This window comes from Idiotropiscis lumnitzeri, chromosome 3 (genome assembly GCF_059441095.1).
Source record: "Idiotropiscis lumnitzeri isolate Australia: NSW breed Sydney's pygmy pipehorse chromosome 3, RoL_Ilum_1.0, whole genome shotgun sequence".
Classification (NCBI taxonomy): domain Eukaryota; kingdom Metazoa; phylum Chordata; class Actinopteri; order Syngnathiformes; family Syngnathidae; genus Idiotropiscis; species Idiotropiscis lumnitzeri.
The window spans coordinates 17,035,998-17,057,354 of NC_142393.1; the positions used below are offsets into that span (position 1 = coordinate 17,035,998).

Sequence of the window (21,357 nt, forward strand, 5' to 3'; positions counted from 1 at the left end):
TAAAAGAGATCATCTGTGACAATTCCCACCGTGGTCGCACTTCAATGTGTGTGCGGCGCAGTGATGATGCAACATATTGTGAGATTCACACTGGCTGCAGGACCTTCTGCCACTGACTCCTCAATTGAACGCATTCATGCTATGAAATGGTGCTGACATTACCGTCATAGCTGTTCCTGCTATGACAGTAGCTTTTTGTTTGGACAATGGTCACACTGTAAATCTCATGGCAAGACATTTTTTTTTAACATTTAATTTAATCAACATTTAATCTTTTTTTCTTCTTTTTCTTTCATCTTCTTCCGTTCGGGGTCCCCACAGAGAGAAATACTGATAACGGTTCGAGAAAATATATCTGGAAGGTATTAGAAATATAAATAAAGGACAGATACAGGAAATGACTTAGTATTTTGTTAGATCGCAAGACTGTTTAAGCTTCGGTTTTGGATATGCAAGTCTTAAAACCAAATACTATGAGACTTGAATAATTATGAAAAACACGGTGATGGCTCACACAGAAGAAGAATCAAAAGAAATGTCTCAGTTTAAGGTTGGTGTGCAGTTGAAAGTGGAGTCGAGTCGGAGTGGAATCACGAACACAGACTTTGAGACATGGAGAGGACCGCCGATAGTGGTCTGTAATATCAGTGCGCCAGCCTGGAAACATCCATGTTGTTTGCCTTGTTTGTGAAAACACACTCAAATAATGCTTATTTCAAAATTATGTTTTGTAGCATTTAGTCTTTAGACTTCTGACCATGACTTTGTTGTTTCACAAATTTACCACCGTGCCTGAAAAATTGCACATCACTGTAACCGTAGGGGGATCTTGACTCCATTCCCAGTTTTCTCTCACATGTTGTTAGAATAATCAGGAGCAGCAGACGTGTGATGACAGGTGACACTGTCGGGGGAGGTGGGAGTTGTTCTGCTTCAGGGTTTTGACAAAAAATCTGTGGAAGCTCAGCAGGAACTGCCAGAAATCCAGGGTGAGGTGAAATTGCATCGCTTCATGAAGGTCGTTGCAGGAGTTGAAGGGACTCCATAACACACGTACAAATCGTTCATTTTGGGGAGTGCGCACTAATAACCGGCTTGTGTTCTATATTGTTCCACTCGAAAATATTTCCTTTCACAGTTAAGTTGTTCAGTTTGGTTGTTAATCTCAATGATGTGGTCTCTGTTCTAATAGGGCTGTGTTCACTGCTGTGCCAGTTAAACACTTCAAGACGTACAATAATAGCAGTGCAGTTGCTACAGTGGCGAAACGTGTCGAAAGTCGAATATTTTTCAAGATGGACTTTGGTGCATATTCTGCGAGCGGTTGTTGGAAAAAAACAAAACACAATGACTCACAGAAGCTCCACTTTTAGTGCGTTCTGTGAAAGCTTTTTTAGTTTTTTTAATTATCCACTTTGCTTCGGGAGCAGACCCTCTGATAGTCATTCATGCAGGCTACTAAAATGTGTTATATTATCATCTGATTATACTTTCCTTGTGATCTTTTTTTAATTTTTATTTTCAGCGATATCCTCAATGGCTCAGCCGTGTGTGTTTACCGAATGGAGGATGTGGTTCGGGCTTTTAAAGGGAACTTTCTGCACAAAGAGGGGCCGCAGTATAAGTGGGCAGAGTTTACCGGCAAGGTGCCCTACCCACGTCCTGGAACTGTGAGTACACACTTAAACCTCAGTCCTCATCTAACCATAATTTACAATGCGACTCATGAAGGTTCAATCCTCCACCAAGCATGTGTCATCCATACTTTTTTGTTTAAGTGGAAAACCAACTAGGCTAGATGAGTTGAGCAGAGACAAGAGTTTCATTGAAAGGCGCCCAACATTAATTTATTGGGGTATCATTCTCTTGACAAACAAACCAGAATATTGATTAAGTAGGGTACTTGTCTACAATTACATAGAGAATACTAACAATTAGTTTCTTAAGGTATGCTCACACTAGGCTCTATATTGCAATTACTCTCCACCTTGCATGATAAAAACAGAAATATATACAATTACTGATATTCCAGAGTAAAAAAAAAATGGCCAAAGCATGTTAGGTCACACACAAGACACATGTGGACTTTCGTGACATACGTGTCACGTTTGTGCATGGTACAGGACAGCGAGGGAAAATCTTGGTTCAGCGCAATTTGAAGGACACACCCATTAGCCTTGAAACACAAATAAACAAAATGACTACCTTCTTCGTGGGGGATTTCAATATAACGTAATAGGTAGAGTTTAAGTCATAAAAGTGACTCTCTGACTTTGTTTTTTTTCTATCACAGTGTCCCAGCAGCACATATGGAAGCTACAGTTCTACCAGGGAATATCCTGATGATGTCATCTTCTTCAGCAGGACTCACCCGCTGCTGGAGGTTCAACTCTTGTTTAATTTCATTACAATAATGATAACTTTGTGTTTTGGTGAATCTGAGGGAAATGACAAGCATTCATTGGAAAATGTGCTGAAGTTGATCGAAAATGTCTGCACTCGTGTAGGAAAATGTGCTGCCCTTGGGAGAGCGCCCCCTTCTTGTCAGAGTGGGTGTTCACTACAAGTTTAGCAAACTGCTGGTGGACAGAGTCGAAGCCGTGGACAGCACCTACGATGTCCTCTTTATCGGCACTGGTACACTGAGCCTGATTCTTGACATATGTGTTTTCCTTTCCACCAGGTTTTTATTTTTTTTGTAATCTTCAAAATGTGATCTTTCTGATGTAGACTCTGGCTTGGTGCTGAAGGCCATCCATCTGCCCAGAGAACACGGTCCAAGTCAGGAGGTAACGCTGGAGCAGCTGGAGGTCTTCCAGGTAGTGTACAGCATCTCTTTTCTCTTTATTTGATTCATTTCAACTGCTTGTCATGAGGTGTTTTTCTTCTATTATGTCCTTCTGGACCAAGCACTGACCCAATTTAAGGATACTATTTTGCCAAGAATGGTTAAAAGGCCATGAAAGGGTAGCTCGGGCAGGCTTTCAGTCGCTAGCCATGCCAAGATTTTTTGATATCAATTGTAAGTTCAACATTTTCTGCCTGAATGTCATAAATCTGAAAAAAACTATACCAGATATTAATTGGGATATGTTATTTTCTGCACCAGGGTCTCAAGTCAGGCTCCCATTTATTTTACTATTTTAAATGTTTGGTTAGACCAGAGTACATGGCGCTCCTTGAGGTTTGGGGGATAAGTGCATTCAGTCAGAGCTGAATTACGTTAGGATACAGAAGGACAGCAGTAATTGTCATTGTTTTGTTTTCTCCTCAGTACAAATCACCAGTGACTGTGATGACACTCTCTCAGAAGAAGGTAACAGATGAGCCAATAACTGACAAAGCATACTTTTCTTACTCAATCAAGAGACAGGCAAACTACAACATGCATACTTCATCTACGCACCCAGACAGTTGCTATGGTAACAACAGTCGTAAAGAGATCTTATGCACACATATATACACTCACAAAAAGACACACAATGAAATCAGCGAGTGTTTCCTGCTGTTAGGCCACACATGACGTTTCCCTCTTCCCTCCATGCAGCAGTGGTTGTTTGTGGGCTCCAGGGAAGGGGTCTCCCAGCTGGGCCTGTACCAGTGTGAGCTGTACGGTGAAGCCTGTGCTGAGTGTTGCCTGGCCAGAGATCCATATTGCACATGGGACGGACACGCCTGCAGCCCCTACATGCCCACCGTGCGCAGGTTCGAGCCCTATTTCCAATTTGACGGAAGGCAAACCGCAGAGAATTTGTCATTGGGTTTCTTAAGTTTAAGAAGCAAAGGAGAAACACATGAGGCTTGAAATGTGTAAAGCATCCCTGCCTTTTTTGAAGCCTGGTTTAGATTACAATTGAAGTCAGATCTCTTTCTGCGAAACATTTTCCATCACCACAGAACCCCCACCAACTCATCCCCTGTCTGCCCCCGTTTTAACTGTCCTTGCTCTTTGCCAACTCCCAATCTAATAATGTAAGAGGGCTGTAAAATGTGCTGGGCAAATGATGAGACCTCCTCTGTGTCCCCCTAGCCTCATCTAATGTGACGGTCACATAGTTTCTACGCTCCAATCAAGTCAGGCCATGAGGAAAACAATGAAATGCTTGGAACAGACTAGTGATTCCTAACTTGAAAACGTTTTTTATTGCAGCAAAAGTAATGCCTCATTTAAAATATAATACATATTTAGTTATTGAGCGCTTTCACAGCAGCTTTAGCGATAACAAAACGCTTTACAGAACATTTAACAATGTTGGCCAATATTTACCCCCCATATATCGAGCAACAAATACAAACTTTATCTAAGCTGGAAGTGGAAATATTTTAAATTTAAATTGCATCTGTATCACTCAGACCTTTCTGTGTGGTGTTTTCAAGCATATTCGAAAAACACTCACAAAAGGTTAACTGAAGACTCTCACATGCCCGTTCGTATGTGTGTTTCAATATGAGTGGTTGTTTGTCGAAATGTTCCCTGTGGTTAAGTGCCATCTATTCCAATGTGTACTTGTGCACACGTTCCAGCTCAGTGAACAAGATAGTGGCTGAAGAATCGATCATGGACGGAAGTTGCAATGTACTGTGTCATGAAACTTTTTGTTAATTTGCCAAATCCAACAATTGCACACTGCTTTACGTGATGTCTTGTACCTCTGCTTGGGACCCCCCTGGAGTACAAAGTAAATTAGCGGCCAAACATCAGGAACTGTTGGAAACTGATTAGAGAATTTCCCCATGCATGAAAAACACATGGGAATGAGAAGGAAAGGGAGGGCGGAAAATCAAATATCCTTGAAATATTTTGTTAGTTCTCGGCTACCTTCATATAATAGTAATTATAAGGATGACTCAATTTGGACAAGGCAGCGCTTAGAAAAGTTATTTTGTGCCAATGCTGTGAGCACGTCTCCCGAAGTGTCTAATCACATGCAATCGCCACAGTTCTTTGCTTTACATGACTGAATGTTGAAACTAGATGATGCATGATTTGTCATACCATTGGAAGTCCAGTAAGACTCTCGGTAAATGATGAACAGAGCAGGAACACTGAAATATGTGATATGTTGTTTGTTTTCCGCAGGAGGAATGCTCGACACCTGGGCGAGGATGAGGATCCACTAACTCAATGTGTCAGACAAGGAGGTAATGGTCTATTTTTGCGTGTGTTATATGTACAGCAAGCCTCATAACAACATAACACTGAAATGCAGTGGCGGACACGTCAGTGAACAGCCGGCATTAGTAAGCGGCGCACTCGGAAGTCCGTCATCATCTGGCTGTCATTATTTCAGGCCGGCCCAGTCCATCATTGTTATTTTTAGTTTTCATCGCTAAATTGCATGTTGTCACATTTTTAGTACAGTCAATATATTTTTTGACATAGAATGAGTTTGGACCATTTTAGACGTAGGAAAACAATATTAATTCGTATACTGTCACTGCTCCTGCTTCAGCATCTCGTCTTCTCGTCTTTGCTTTTCGGGTTCACGGGTGTCCGGGAATTGCTTCCATCGGCGCTTATTCCGACAGTGTTTCAAAGTTACTGTCAGTCGTCAGTATAAAAGTGAAAACAGGAGTCCGTCAGTTTCTCTGATCAGAGGTAATTGCGCACTTCTGCTAAAATGAGAGATTTCCACAAAATTACGTGGCGATAGCTGGTCTGGGTCGAGGAAGAAACCGTTCTCGACCTGAAGCCACCCTTGGGCTGGCAATATGAGTGGGCGTGTGCACTCACGCTGGAAGTCTTGCATTCACATTGACAAATCAATTAAAAAAATTACTTTGAAGAAGTAGGGAAGAATCTCGCACTTTATTCCTATTTGTTTTTTCTTTCACATTTATTTGCCGATTAAAATGTAGTTTCCACGATATAGTCCAAGTTGTTGTCATGGGAACAATCCAGACAAGCTTATACTCACCTTGCATCCGTCTTATTTAGACCCCAACGCGATGCAGAATGCTTCATAAAACGCCAACTCACCTGAATGGTTTTCTAATTTCTTCCTTGTTCTCTGTCAGCCGGGCTGCAGGTGGAGGCCGAGCAGAGGTTGATGATGGTTGCCGAGGGCAACAGCACCTACTTAGAGTGTCTTCCGCGATCCAGGCACGCTGCTGTCACATGGTACAAGCAAGCTGGAGAGAACAGCCCTGAACTAAACCAGGTATACATGTGCGCTTCAACTCGAAGAAATACAGTACAAGTCGGAATCATAACACAGCAGCACTGATTGGAGTTCAACCAACATTTTGGGGAAATACTCCTCGGGAGCCAAAAGTGATAATACATGTGAGAAGGAAAAAGTGACTGTAGAACTGCCAAATTAATTTATTGAAATAGTAATAAAGCACCTCTGCTCAGTACATCACTGAAGAAAAAAAATAGAAAACAGCAGCGTCATGAAGGAATGTGAACCAGGGAGCATTAACTATGATGGCAACAGATTTCGAGAAGCAAGATAGTCCCCTTACGTGGCCTTATTTAGGACAATTGTTCAAGCCTAAAAAAAACACAAGTTCCTGCCGTTCAAAAATTTCTGAAAAAAAAACAAAGCACATACACTACATGTATTTTCCATTTATGTGTTAACTAATTTAGTTAGCAAAGCTTTTGGAACACGATTTGCTGCCATGAAAGTTGAGCTTGCTCTTGGTTTCTTGCTTGTTTCTTTGCACAAAATGCTGCCCGCCCATGTCATGTCTTTGGGTAACTCCTTGCTCAACCAAATGTTCTCTGCAGGTAATATCAGGCGAGCAGGTGGTGGTGATCGAGCGAGGTGTCCTCATCCGTCGGGCCGAGCTTTCTCACAGCGGTGTCTACCATTGCCAAGTGGAGGAGCACGGCTACCACTGGACCGCCGTCACCGTCCACCTGGCCGTCTGGAGCCCCTCAGCCGAGCGACTGATGACGACCTGGTCTGCCTCCTCGTATCAACCTTGGTACGGCGACGCCCTGACGCTGGTTCACCCGAGGAACCTGGGCCAGCACTGCCGCGCTCTCGGGTACCGCCCGCCTCGCAACCGCCGCCGCCACAGCGACACAGTGGTGCAGGCGGCTCAGGAGAAAGCGAGGGCGGAGAGGCACAAGCACGGTGGAGGAAGAGGAGGAGGAGGCGGGGAAGGAGGAGGAGGAGGGAGGGCGTCGGGGAGGAAGAGCCGGAGCAAACCGCAGCAAAGAGCGCCGAGGAGCGCTTGAATGTGTCGCAGAGCAAACGCCACTCACGCATGTACGTCTCACACACACACACACACACGCACATCTTGTTCAGGGTGGGCCAGAATTCATGACTCACTTGATTGTAGATATAAAACAAGTAAAGTAATGGAATACCAGAAATAGGCAAGAATTCATAATCAAACAAACAATGTTAGGGTACAGTTGCATATTGTGGAGTGGGAGTTCCCAAGTTCTTAAAATGTTCCGAACAACTGACAACATCTTGATGACGAGGTTTTTCATTTATTCAAACAGATCTTGGTTGTCCAGCACTTTTTGGATCTCCAACACTAACTGTTTCAGCAAAGGATTTCCATCCTAGCAAAAGAGTTTCTGGTGGACCGTAAGTTACACCGCTTACTCTGCATACTTCAGTAATATCCGTTTTCGAACCCAAATCACACGACAGTCATGAATTTTAGCCACTCTGTCCATAGGCAAAGACATTTGCATGCACTTGCCATCTTAAAAAAGGCGTTCTTCTTTTTATTACATTTTTGTGGAAAACGTTCAGAGTGAGACGCACAATAAGTGTTTCGGAACTAAAGAAGTAAACAGATGGAATACTTTTAGGTGGCAAAGCGAAATGAAGGATCGGCTGCGTGTCCAGGTTACACTTTGACTGAATAGGAGTCTTGTTCACAAAGTAAATATTTGCTCCTTGAGGATCCGTTTTTGTGATTTTGCATGTTCCCAACTCGACACGCAAGTTTTCACACTTGTTTACGTCAGTGACGATCATCATGGAAAGCAGTATTTAGCATGATCAAATACACTACTCACAAAACATAGGGATGTTCGACATCAGGTGAAATTTCAGGGTGAAACTAAAATGCACTAGAACATTTACAGGCAAACTCCGAATGACATTCCTTTTTTGACATCATGAGACCAAGAGATGTTGCAACAGTTGATCAACAGTTCCTCGCCAACAATTGCAAGGCTTCAAAAAGATCCTCAGAGGGAAGTGGCCACTGAGATACAGAGAGACGTAACAAAAAGGCACTGAAATGGACGATTTGCAAAATGTATTGCCCCATTCATGGATCAAACAGTCATTGTGAATTTTGCCATTCAGCTCCCTGTTGGAGAACAGCAAGTTGTACAGAAAGTCCTGAAACAATGAACAAACAGTTTCATAAGTTCACAGCTGGTCAAATAAAATTCACTTCGAAAGGGTGTAGTGGATTTTATGTTCTCCCTGAAATTTTTCTGGAAATCTAAATATCCGTAACTTTTTGTGAGTAGTGTGTCTTTGCGATATTCACAGTGAGCAACACTGCTTCTTGCAGCTTTTCTTGTGTTCTTTTCAAATCGAACTGAACTCATGTGAATGGTTGATTTTTTTTTTTTTTAAGAAGGTTATTCATCATAGATTTCGGATCCAGAAGGTAAATATTGACATGAACGTGAAATCTTTGATTTGAATGCACTCAAATTAAAGACGTCACTTCACATTATAATGAATGCAAAGGAGCAACATATTCATCCAAATGTTCTAACACAATATATGTGCCCTGCATTATTCTTGCTTAAAGGGAGAAAATATCAAATGTAAGTATTAATGTTTCGCAGATTGAAAGGTTAAAACACATCTCGATCTTTTCATTTAAAATGTTGTAATTAAAAGGAAATGGCACTGAGGAGTTGAGTTGATTGAAAAATATGTGACAGTATACAGGGAGTGGTTCTTTTAAAGCCACCATAAGGAACAATTGCGCTCTTCGATGCTCAAGTGCTCCCACTACAGCTCTGGGGTGTCATTAAATTTGGGATGCTAAATTGTTGAAGGCAAAAAAGCGCAGTGAAACACACTTTACTCCAAAAGCTATGTAAAATCGATATGGTAATGATGTTCTGCTTAAAACATGGCAACGTTTGAAGGCGACAATATTACAAGGGAACTTCTGTAGTCAAACAATCAGAGATGGTACAATGGTCGGGCACCTAATTGACAAATTTTGTCAAATTAAAAAAAAAAAAAAAATATATATATATATATATATTTTTTTTTTTTCCCAGGATCAAACTATCATCATTATCAACCATCTATTTGTACAAGTTTTTTGTCTTAACACATTAACATTCTTCACTGTATAAAATAACAACAGAATGTAAAAACAGTCATTTATGTGACATACGAGCAGTGTGAGGTTTCTGCATGCGTCACTTCATAATAATGCAGCTCACTGGTGTACATTTCATTCTTGTGTGCTATCAACGTCACAGAGCAGCAAGGACAGAGATTTGTTTTTTTTTTCTTTGACATCACTGTTACGCTCCTGATGGTCACAAAATGATAAAGGAAAACCAAAAACAATTGTGTGGTAATCTTTTAAGAAACTCAAACGAGCCTTTCCTTGAAACGTAAGTTGGATTCAACATTGTCTGACTTTGGAGGTTTCACTGTAAATATCTCTACTTTTGATTCATTTTTAGGGAGTTTGATGCTCCCCTTAAGAGGTTCACACACTTATTCAAGTGAACATAATCTGTGTTGTAAATTCTTGCAGCTAAGCACACAGGGATCCACGTGAGTATTTAAATCATATATTGGCGAGTGTGTTTTCAGTTTTTGCATGCACACTAAAACAAGTGGGGTCGCAAAAAGACTTTGGGCGGAATTCAATCCAACGCGGATGAATTTTGAAGAGGACCCACAAACGGACTATCTGTGGACTCTGTACAGAACGTGCATGTTTTTTTGTTTGTTTTGTGTCTGACACAGATTGGAAACATCCCGGCAGATGAGGAACAAATTGCTGGTGATATAATGTACATTCTGTAAAATAAAGCAAGTCTTGTGATGGAACGTTCTGGACAAAAATGACATCATTGACTGTGGTAATTTTCTCAGTTTTTGAAGTGTTGGACCAACAAAACAGTTTTTTGGTCTGTGTATTTATTTCCCTCACAAATTGTATGCTCACTCTTTTAGAACCTGTTTCCAACCATCACCTGGAAACGTATTCAACACACAAGTACTATGTGTTACTGTGTAAAAGCTGAAACACTTTTTTTTTTTTTTACTTTTTGAGTCTACAGGCTAAATATAATAATTTCTGACATTAATTGATTCATAAACAGTAATGTCTGAAAATTAATAACGTTGCGCATTTAAAAAAACGAAACGTGTCGTGCAAAGCTGAATGGATTCTTGTTGCCTCGCTTTCAAACGCAGGTGACGTCTGTGGGAACCATATTTGGTTTATTTCCACTCAAGTTGACCCTGCGGGCCTCACTGCGAAGCAATGTAACTTGCGATTTATCGTAGTCAATCAGCCGAGTTGGAATTAGTTTTCATGAAAGAAATGTACTGCGTTTGGCCGGCGATCAGTCCAGGGTGTTTCCCGCCCAACGTCAGCTGGGATGGGTTCCAGCTCATGCGCGACGCTAATGAGGACAGGCGGCACAGAAAATGGATGGATGGATGAACGGAACGTATGGAAAATCCCGGCATATCGGGTCCATGCATTACCACTTTACATATTGTACTGAACGAACGGGTTTCAAATTTCCCCATTGTGGGACTAATAAAGGACATCTTTATCTTAGAACAGACAGGGGCGTACCGTTGTATCTGCCGGTTGAGAGGTGAACAACTTTGAACAAGATTTGTTGTTAATTGTTTGAATTTTCATATGTTTGTTAGCAAGTGACTTATTGATTAATGGACTAAACAGCATATGACTGTTTGCATTTCGGGACAAGATGTTCTCGTGTTTGTCTTGTCTTTGCGAAATCAATAAGCAGAACATTCCGAGAAGGATTGGACCAAATAAATCCACAGAGTCAGTAGTAATAGCTTGAAAATGTGATTTTTGTTTCTTTTTTTACTTCTATTGTCAGTCACATGCAAGCGCAGGGTGCCTCTGCTAAAATGAATGGATGGGAGGAGAAGCATTTGTACTGTGGCTCTTTAAAGGAGCTTTTGTGCACGATGACACGTGAATGGTGAAAGTGTCAAAAATGAAAATGGGCATGTGAGGCGTGTTGTATAAATGAGGCTGTGATCAAACGCTCCGCACACAAGACACATGTCAACAGTCCACAGGAGGGGTCAGGCGAGCATGGCCCGTGGGCCACACACTGCCTGCTCCATTCTTTAATCAGACCTATCAAGCATTTGCATTGGTCCTGTTGAATGTGTTGCTTTGATTTAGCTTATTTCTCTTCATATTTTGTTCACCGAAATACAACCACAGTATTCTTTTTTAAATTAACAAATCTGTTTCATCAGTATGTCTATATCTGCTTGGTTGATTTGTTTTGCCCAGTTTATACAACGAGTGCCTTCTCTGACTGCCCACTCACTTTTTATCGAAAGTTTGGGACTGTCAGTGGCTGCGTGTTAGGGCTTAGGTGACCCTAAGGACTGATATGGGCTTAAAAAAAATCTCAATATTTTTTTCCCCCAAAACTTGATAACAATGATTTGACGATATTCTGCAAAAGACATTCTTGCATCACAGAAAAATTATGAATAGACAGCGTTCGTGAACAGTAGGTCTTCTGTATTCTAAATTGCTTCATACATCTGCAAAACATTGTAAAATGATACCGTAAGGTACTATTTAACAAGAAGAACTTGAAATTATGTCTAGACTTAGATTTTTTGGGTAGGGATATATATGTCACTTAAATGTCTCCCAATGTTAGAAAATTGCTCTCTTCGGTGACCGTTTTGGCACAACTAGCAATGTTATTCCGACCGACGTCAGTCTTGTCAAGCCCAAATAATTTACAGACGAGGGACGTGGACTTGCATCTTGCTATTAATTTTCCCGCTGGGACGGGACACTCCTCCACATATGAAACTTTTGCGAGGCTGCGATCACAGGGTCACGTGACTGGCTCCTGCCCGCCGATTCACAGAATGAAGGTTTAACACTTCCTCTTCATTTGCCGTCAATGCGCACTGATTTGCCGGGTGAGTTTTTTACCACTTTCTCCAACTTTGCAGCCGTCGACGGACTTGTTTGTCTTTCCTTGTCGAGGCAGTGTAAATTCTCCATAATGTAAAATTGCCCATCGTGAAAGCAGCATTGATGATGATATCGATGACGATACATATCGCCCAACCCGAATAGGTTAGTAATTGAAAACTTTGAAATTTCCTTAGATGTGAGTGTTTGTTCGTGGTGTGCCCTGCGATTGACTGGTTCAGGGTATATTCCGCCTACTTTCCGTAGACCGCTGGTATATGCTCCATTACGCCCATGTCCCTTGTGAGCGTGTTGTATAATGGATGGATTTTCTGCCCCACGTGGCCAAAGCGCGTCACCATCATAACTTCCATTGAATAGAAGTGTATAATGTGGTAAATTACAATTTTATAGTTTATTTTTCTTATTAAAAAAACATTACAAACATTTGTTTTTTTAATTTTGGGGCTGTTGGAGGCACTTATCTCAGCCACTCGCCGTTCAAAGACTTTTGAGGCCTTCCCGAAAGCTGCTGACTGGTCAGACTGGCTGCTAAGTGAGTTTTCTTTTTTTTTTCCAAGGGGGGGAACTGTGAAAACGATTCAGTGGACCTATTGGAGTGTTGTAATTGTGTTTGGTTAATTGTTGCGTCCTTTGATGCTTGTCAGAGGACTGGAAAGGGAGCAAATGGGATCAAGTGGTGGCTCTCCCATTGACTACGAGCCAGCGGCAAAAACAAGGAGCAGCTGGGCTACATTTCACTCCCTCATATGCTCCTTACATGTGGTGACCTCCTCCTCTTCCTCCTCGTCTTCCCTGAGCAGCTGCGGTGGCGGTCCGTCCATGTATGCCGACTTTCCACTCACTTAAATGATGTCAAGTACTGTTTCATTAAAGGGCTCACAGTGCAGAAGCAAGTCAGTGTGATTTATTATGCGCACACATGTAACTTATTGCAAGGAGATGATGAAAATGATGAAGGCAACGCAATTCTCAACCCGTACCTATTAAGTCACAGAGGGGGATTTGTGCTTTTTATTCATGTCATCTATTTTACTGCCAGCACAAGTGACTTTCCAGTCTTTACATAGCTTTTAATGTGACGTGTGTGTGAATGCGTAACCCTTATGTTAAGCGTCAAATTGACAATTTTAAATGAGATCTATTAGGGAAGGTTGACTTGTGCATTATTGGTGACCATGTCTGCCTCACAGTTCTGAAGCTTGGGACTTGAATCTTGGCTGTGTGCTCAGAAGTCTCCATTTGTCCTCGATTTGTTGATTATTTTTTTGGGTGAAAAATAATCATTATAAGGTTCGGGTAATTTGCTGGATTTGGCGATAAATTCTGATGTGTCAAAACGCAGCCCCTGGTCACAGTAGCATTAGCACAAGACTGAACTGGCCACACAAAACCGAACATTGTTTCAAGCAGGGCCGGCGCCAGGATTTTATTGTCTCCAAAGCTAAAGAGAGGCTGTATCGATGTGTACGTGATGGTGTATTACTTATATTGTACGTTTTCTGAAGGTCCAGGCTCCACACAGGAGTACGTGAGTGGTGATTCAAACCCAGGACCGCTCAACTGTGAAACAGAGGATTAAACCCCCGCCAGCGAGTCCAACACGTTTCTGAGTGTTTCATCTCGTTTTTTTTTTTTATTTTACAATGTACCAAATGACAAAACATGCAGTAGGCCTCATTAGCTCATCAACGTTTGACCAAAGTTTGCCCCAAAAAAATACACACACACTCAAGAAATTTAAAAGGACCGTCACAATCATATGAGGCCAGCCCAGAAGACTGAATGCATTTGGTCAATGCTGCCACATAGTGGTCAACGTTTATTACATGCCCGAGCTTACCTCAATAGCTACAGTTATGTTGTCATCTATCCAACCATCCATCAATAAATCAATTTTCTGTACTATATTACGCGGTGAGTACATGGCAGCATGTCAATTTCCACTCAGGTAGGCCGAAGACACTTGTGCATATTGCTGCTAATTTGACCATTTCTATTTAATTTATCTGAATGGTTGCTATACTTCCTAAAACAACGTTACATGTATTGTAGAGAAAAATATTTTTCCCACTGATTTTAATTTTACTATTTTCCATAAATACCTAAATACATATGAACGCAGACTAATAAAGTAATACATCCCCCCCAAAAAATAAATAAACACATTTAAATTAATTTTACTGTTACTGCAAGTAAACTCCGTGTGCGTGTATTTGTTAAAAGATATTCCACTGAGGTTATAATCCAATATATTTTCCAATTATTTAAGAGATATGCATTGTAAATTATCACCTGCAAGCAAGGGACAAGATTAAAGACACCCAACAATGATGACTATACAGTATTGAAGTCAAAATCGTTCATTCCTGTTGCTTATGATTTTTTGACAGTGCAGATATAGACGAGATTTTTTAATGTTATTTTTCCGCGTGGAACCAAAAAATAAAAAATAAACTTTCTAAATATAATAATAATTAAAAAAAAAAAAACAATAAATACTAGGCGGAACGTCTAATTGATACTTTTTTTCCTCGGCGGAAACGAAGCCGTTGCTCTTCGCGGGGAAGGATTTTCTAAACGGACTTGCAAAAGATCTGTTTACATGACAGCAGAAAATACCAGCGTGGTTGTTGACATCAAATTAAGTGACTAATTGGTATGTAAACAAATCTAAATATTATTATAGAGATTATATAGAATGCAGCTTTCACGCAACTGCATGCAGTCTTCGTATTCTTGTAGAGGCCTTGCAGCTACTGATAGCCGCTCGATGCTAAAATGCTAAATGCTGTTGCATTGAGCAATAGTCAGTATTGACAGGAAGCTAGCCCGGTACTTAAATGACAACACTTCATTGGCCCTTCTTATGTTAGCCTTTCATTTTCTCTCCTAATGCCGTCACAGTTTCTTTCATTGTAGTTTAAATTTCCTTATACGACGAGACGACTGCGCCGTGCATTACAATATGATATGATGTCATGTGATCCCATGCTAGCACAAGAGCTAAAAAAGTTGAACTTGGTCTTGGCTAGTGCTTCGCTAAACAGTCATAAAGCTGTAGCCAAATAGAGAGGCTACATTTGATGAGCCCTTTAAGACAACATGGTGCACTGTTTTGATGTCAATTCGATTATGTTACTGTCACATTTATGTATTGTCATTGGATTGTGCTATGAACTTGTTATTTAGGCTGCAGGGGATACTCAAATTTACACCAGAGTTCCGTTACCACAGCAGTGACATACTGCGAATTGTGCGTAAGTATTGCACTTTGGTCCAGTGTTTCACAACCTATATATACCAACGTATGTATACTGAAATAGTGATGATGTCTCAATTCACTCACAGATTTGCTTATTCAGTGTGACATCCAGGACTGTTTTATTGTGCCAGTTGAGAATCACTGACTGAAGAAAGCATACAGTTTGATTAAAAAACAAAAAAACCCCAAATATAACATTTTGTCTCTTCTCCAACAGTTGGAGTGATGAGTCGCTCCCCTGTGATTGACACACAGGTGCCGGAATTGGCAAATGGCATAGCGACACCACCCTCTTCGGATAACATTCCTTATATTGCGGGCTCGTTGAATTGTGTGGGGCGTAAAGAGGACTTTTCTGAGGAGGTGTCAGAGGATTGCTCCCACAGACACGCAGACAACCATGTGGGTGGAGAAAACAGAGTTCATGGTCAGTGTTTGGACACTAAAATGGGTGATAGTGTGAGAACAAGTCCTTTTTCTCCACACCCAACTCATGAGATGGACCTCTCCCCTTCCGAGGACACATACACTGCACACACTGACTACGCAGTCTGTCCAGCGGGCTTGGGCGCTGTGCAGCCAAGCTGGTTAGGAAAAGCGCCATCCGAACATTCATCTTGGAGAGGACATCCTGTTGCCGCAGACATGGACAGCGGAGAGGACGAGAAAGAGAAACAGGATGAGGAGGAAGATGAGAAGAATGCCAAGAAGTGGAGGAATGAGTCTGTGGGAGAGAGAACGGAGGTTGAGGTTAGCTTGTCAGTACTTATTTCATGTCGATGTGTGCAGCTGACTTGCTAATTGAACTCCTTTCTCCTTCCTTCCGCACCTACTTTCCAGTCTTTACGTCACTACTCCTCCTCGGCACCAGGCCCGAGCACCTCCTCCCCACCACCGGCAACTCCTCTTCTCCCCTCTGACGACACCCCTTGCCCCCCTCACGTCATGGCCCAGGTGTGGGTCCGCAACGTCCGAGGGATGCAGGACAGCAAGAGTCTGGATGAGATCAGTCAAGCGTGTGGCGGTAGAATCTGGATTTCTAAATAACTATTCTGGGCTTCCACTTTTAAAGCAAATGCGTTGACCACTCATCTCCATAGGAGGAGCGGGGCCCCGGGGAGCAGGCAGAGCGGGCCAATCCGAAGGTCGACGGGCAACCATCTCCTCGGCCCTTGAGCTGGAGGGCACGGTCAGCCATGAGGGAGACCTCACCAACTTCATCACCAAGAACCTGGAGCAGAAAATCAAGATGAGCTCAAAACCCAGTCTGGACTGCAGTGACTGTGAGTACAACAGTGGAGCAAACACATTTGTCTCTCATTAGCAGGATCCAATTTAGTGGAAATAGTTCAAAAAGCTCTGCAGGGTCAGTGAATATAGAAAAAATCTACACCCCCCTGTTCAAATGCCAGGTTTTGTGATGGAAAAATACTAACAAAATTAATTATTTCAGATTGGTTTTTCCCTTTACAACTCATATGTCGTTTTAAAAATTTTTTACCGAGGGGACGTAAAATAAAGAACTGCGGAATTGTGCAAAGTCTTAAAACAGAGGATATGGCTGTGTTGAGTTAACCAATCACATTCAAACCCAACTCACTTATCAGCATTATAGTGCCTCTGATTAACCCCACATGAGTTTCACTGAGTGCAACAGGCTATTTGTGGCTTTTTGGTTTGCGTTCTAACGGAGGCATGGAGGTTTTGTGCTAACACTGACTGCTATTTCAGACTGTTCATAATTCCTTTCACCATGCCTAAGGCCCGTGATGTTCTTTTGTGAAGAGCAGTGTGGTGTTTGCATCAAATATATCTTTTCGAATTACGGCCAATAATTTGAACTTTGGTTTTATTGGACCATAAAAAAATATCCCACATGCATGCAGGAAAATGTGTTATGCAATTTCCAATTAAGTTGTACAGTTTAAGGGTCACATTAATTGTGGAAATTGTATTAAGTGGAAAAAATGACCTCTGAATGGTAAACAGACGTCGGCTGTCATGTACGGTCGTTACCTTTGAGGATCAATGATCAGCTATTCACTTTGCAAAATATGAAACGCTGCAGCTGAACTGTGCGCATTTCAAATCCTACTGATTCATGTTTTAGAATACACAAAAATATAGCGCACGCAGATAGAAAAATATATACATCTGTTTTATTTTTCGGTCACTGGCCACCTGCTCGATTCATAAACTACTCAATCGGTGCAGAATAAAACATAAAGGCTTTTATTAGACACCCTCACATCACATTTTAAAGCGGAACAATTGAACTTCCGGTTTTAGTTTTGAAAGCAGTTCCGGCGAATAACGTATTGCCATAACTATTATGTATTAGAATGTAAAGAAAACCCAGCTGTCCTGTGGTAAACCTCTAGTAAAAATACGTAGTTCATGTTTTCATAATTTGCACTGAATTTCTTCATAAAAAAACAATACAATCCATTCTAAAGAATGGGTTTGTTTGAGTTGTGGTGGTAGAAATTCCACATGTGGAATTTCCTCACTTAACAAGGCTCCTCTCATCACAAATACAGAGTGCAAACCGGCCCCCCGATTAGAAGTAGCGGTCACGCTCGGCACCGTCTTTAGCCAGTAATGTCATTGAACTGTCGTGTGGAGACTTGATGGATGGCTGCTGCTGGTGTTGCTCTGCGGTGCTCTCAATGCTCTCTCAGCTCTTTGAATTCGTGACAAGATTCCCGAAAAAGCGAAACAAATGTGCACAGACAAAATGCCACAAAGGTATACAGTGAGAATGGTGGATACACAGGTTAATTTTACTTTCTGATATCTAGTGGAAGAGCGTTTTATTGTTGTGCAGCACAGTGGTTGGAAAGCACGCTATTAGACCACCACCACAAATTTGTTCGTCAGTTATCTTGACATTCTTTAATGTGGACTCTTTAAATATCACTGCGGCAGCTCACTGATCATCCCTGAGAAGTTGCACGTAAATAAAGTATAAAACGCAACCTCTAAAACTAAGTTGTTTGTTCAGAAATGAAATAATTCTAATTTGACATTATAATGAATTCATAATAATGGTGGTTCTTTTTTTTTTTTTTGTAAAGTGGGACATTGAAAAATTCACGGATGCCAGCAATACTTAACATCTTCTTCTACTTCTTAAGTCGATTACCGGTATTTCATCTCCCATCCCCCCCAACCACCAATCTTGTCTAGAATGCGTACTTCCAATTGGGTCTCTTTGGGATTCCTGAGTAGAAATTTGTCGTTGTATGAGCCCAGAAATTCAGCTAATAGGCTGCTTCAAACAAAAATGACTGATTTTGAGTTGAATTTCAGTCATGGGACTTTGAGTGGGAGATCTTTTGGTTCATTCTTTTATTTTAGTCCACTCAATTTCGTGCCTATCAGTGAAACCACTGTGAGGCTATTTATTTATTTTTCACTCTCTCTAGTTTAACCTCCTAGAGGCCGTGTAATAAATTTGTTAAGCACTGTATGTGCTTATTTGCCGTATTTATTCATATTTAATTGTAGGAAAAATGTGCATTTATGGTTTAGGGCTCATGCTGGAAATAATCCAGATATCTACCCGATTTTTTTTTTTTTTTTTTACTTCTCCCTCTCAGTATGAGTCTTAGGTGAATAATTAAATGTGTGGAAGCAACCCCCCACCCGCTACCTTTCTTGCATTTCTGCCTCATGAAGCCAGCAGCTGCCCTTCACTCAAGACATAAACCCCACTGGCTTCAACTGGCCTCCTGCTTCAAGCACACGAAGCAGTTGCATTTGTCGACCTGCTTTATGCAATTAGGGTGGCTGACTCACAGTTTGTTTACTCTGCAAGAATTGAAAACAGACACTGGTGATATAATATTCATAGACTTGACTGTTTGTTCTTTTAAGGCGCACAAGCACAATCTAAAGATGCACTGATTCGCATTGTCAAGGAGACGAGTAAGACCTGCACTGCGTTATACCAATATTTAAAAATGATGGCATGAATATAAATATAACTGCAGATACTAAAACAAAAACTTCCTGGTGTCTATGGTGCAATTGATTTTAGTTCCAGTTGGCTGACGTGTTGTGTGAATGTCAAAACGATTCACTCGGAGCCTGACGCTCTTCTCAGGTGTTCCTTATTCCTCTTTATTTATTTTTTTAATACAACCAAGTGAATTTCATTGTGCATTTTCTCTTAAATTAATTTTCATTGCTGGAATAATGAAAACTAAATATCATCCCATCGTCATGTTTTCTACTTATGTTTAAAATGTGTCATTTTTGGCAGCGGATTGTTCAGGTCCCATCTACCGTAGCCGAGGGTTGTCACGGCGACCGGCCGATATCCCGCCCATTGATCCGACCGTCCTCGTCGACCTGCAGAGGCACACTCAGGAGGTGGCACAGAGTGTGGAGATGATGATGCGCAGCCTCAACGGAACCATCCAGAATGTAAGGCTTGACCGTTCGTAACGAAGCGAACGCGTCGTCCATTTCCTTCACTGTGATTGGTTGTACTCAATGATCCTCCTCCTCTTTGCACCTCTGACCAGATGACGGCTCTGAGCGTGGGCTACATTCAAACTTACAGAGACTCAGTGGACAGCCTGGGAGAGTCTGTGGACATGAGTATCAAGGTGATCAGCCATAATCTGACTCGATTGACATCACCACAGCACAAATATGTTATAACTTTCACTACGGCCGAACTATTCATCATTTTTAGATCAAAATCACAATTCCAGGCAATGTGATTGCCAAATCTTCATTTTGGCAACGATGGATCTCAATCTTTCGCTGAAATCATTCAGCTCTAAATATCACCGTCGTTCCTCATGCGTTTTCGACTAGCTAAAATACAACATGTCATCGTGTTCGAGTAACGCACGCTTCCTATCCGCTGCAGGGCATGTACACGCTGATGGCACGATGCGAGGAGTTAGACCGCTCCATGCAGCCCATCAACATCCTGGCGGCGCAGATCCGAGACATCAAGCGGACCCTGGATGCGCTGGAGGCTATCTGCAAGTAACTCCAGACACCGTTTGTGCCTCCCAAATGCTCCGGCACCAAGCACACCCCAAGAGGTCCTCTGCAAGTAATCCCAACTTTCTGCACTCTTTCCTACTGGGCTCATCTTTTCGCAGTAGCAAGCATGCTGGATAATTTGGCCCTTGTTCGTTATTTAACGATCGTGTGTGTATTGTACTCGATTCGTTCGATTGCTCTGTTGCGAGACTGTTGAAGATGCGGGTGTCGACCTCTATTTTGAGGTGGAAACAGATCCGTCTGGTCAGCTTTGTTCAGGTTGCACTAACCTCTCCTGTGCACATGGGGACGATGCTTCACCTTTTTGCTCTAAGGACAGTACCTTTTGGTGGGGGTTATTTGGCGTGACTCAAACAGTCTATTTTTAACAAAATGCAATAAAGGCACACACATCCTTCACGGCTGGCCAAACAGGGGAAGGTGAGCATCATGGAGAGCTGCTTGTATTTATTTTTTATTTATTTGGTTACGTTGCAAACCTGTGATTACAGTAATTTTCCTTGTCACTCAGAAATGCCAAAGCGCCATTTTGATGAGTTTGACCATGTTTCTTGATTGCTACCTGCAGGACAAATTAAAGCTCGTGATTGATGTTTTACTGCACACTGTTTTTTGTTTTTTTTTCCTTAAATTGGCAACCTTCATATCACAGTTGCCTGCCTGGACAATGCATGTTCATATTTTGTCAGCCAAGTGCAATGTCGCAATTCCAGATCCGGAGTTAATGCCGTTACAACTGTCCCTATTTTGTAATGTTTAGTTATCTTCAAAATTGACCATGATACAAAGCCACTGGAGTGTCCACCCTATGAACCTCTAAAGCAAATCGATTCACATGGAGAAACGTTGAAAACAAAATGAGACTTTTGGACTAAACTGCTAATAAAACTCAAAAAAAAAAAAAA

General features: G+C 41.6%; 2 protein-coding genes across 5 annotated transcripts in view; both read left to right on the top strand.

Annotated features, from left to right (window-relative positions):
- Positions 1 to 10,025, top strand: part of sema3h (sema domain, immunoglobulin domain (Ig), short basic domain, secreted, (semaphorin) 3H) — a 54,376-nt gene extending 44,351 nt beyond the window's left edge. For 2 of the 4 annotated variants that reach the window (XM_088290242.1, XM_088290240.1), the window contains 9 exons: positions 1,526 to 1,670; positions 2,294 to 2,383; positions 2,508 to 2,637; positions 2,731 to 2,819; positions 3,275 to 3,316; positions 3,548 to 3,705; positions 5,081 to 5,142; positions 6,019 to 6,161; positions 6,737 to 10,025. In XM_088290242.1, the coding sequence (XP_088146368.1) occupies positions 1,526 to 1,670; positions 2,294 to 2,383; positions 2,508 to 2,637; positions 2,731 to 2,819; positions 3,275 to 3,316; positions 3,548 to 3,705; positions 5,081 to 5,142; positions 6,019 to 6,161; positions 6,737 to 7,192 (1,315 nt within the window). In that variant the 3' untranslated portion in view covers positions 7,193 to 10,025. The remainder of the gene's footprint in view (positions 1 to 1,525; positions 1,671 to 2,293; positions 2,384 to 2,507; positions 2,638 to 2,730; positions 2,820 to 3,274; positions 3,317 to 3,547; positions 3,706 to 5,080; positions 5,143 to 6,018; positions 6,162 to 6,736) is intronic. The other 2 variants (XM_088290241.1, XM_088290243.1) reach the window with 2 other exon arrangements.
- A 4,945-nt stretch (positions 10,026 to 14,970) lies between these two features.
- borcs6 (BLOC-1 related complex subunit 6) lies at positions 14,971 to 21,357 on the top strand. Its single transcript, XM_088292245.1, has 7 exons — positions 14,971 to 15,419; positions 15,642 to 16,174; positions 16,265 to 16,448; positions 16,525 to 16,707; positions 19,692 to 19,855; positions 19,957 to 20,040; positions 20,310 to 21,357. Exons 1-7 carry the CDS (start codon positions 15,281 to 15,283, stop codon positions 20,433 to 20,435), a joined length of 1,413 nt encoding a protein of 470 aa, XP_088148371.1. The 5' UTR covers positions 14,971 to 15,280; the 3' UTR covers positions 20,436 to 21,357.

Excerpts from the sequence above, each read along its gene's own strand:
- borcs6 (XM_088292245.1), top strand. The coding sequence starts at position 15,281 with ATGTCAATTCGATTATGTTACTGTCACATTTATGTATTGTCATTGGAT. Across the intron at positions 16,175-16,264 it reads GAGAGAGAACGGAGGTTGAG|TCTTTACGTCACTACTCCTC; the intron begins GTTAGCTTGTCA and ends CCTACTTTCCAG. Across the intron at positions 16,708-19,691 it reads CAGTCTGGACTGCAGTGACT|CGGATTGTTCAGGTCCCATC; the intron begins GTGAGTACAACA and ends CATTTTTGGCAG.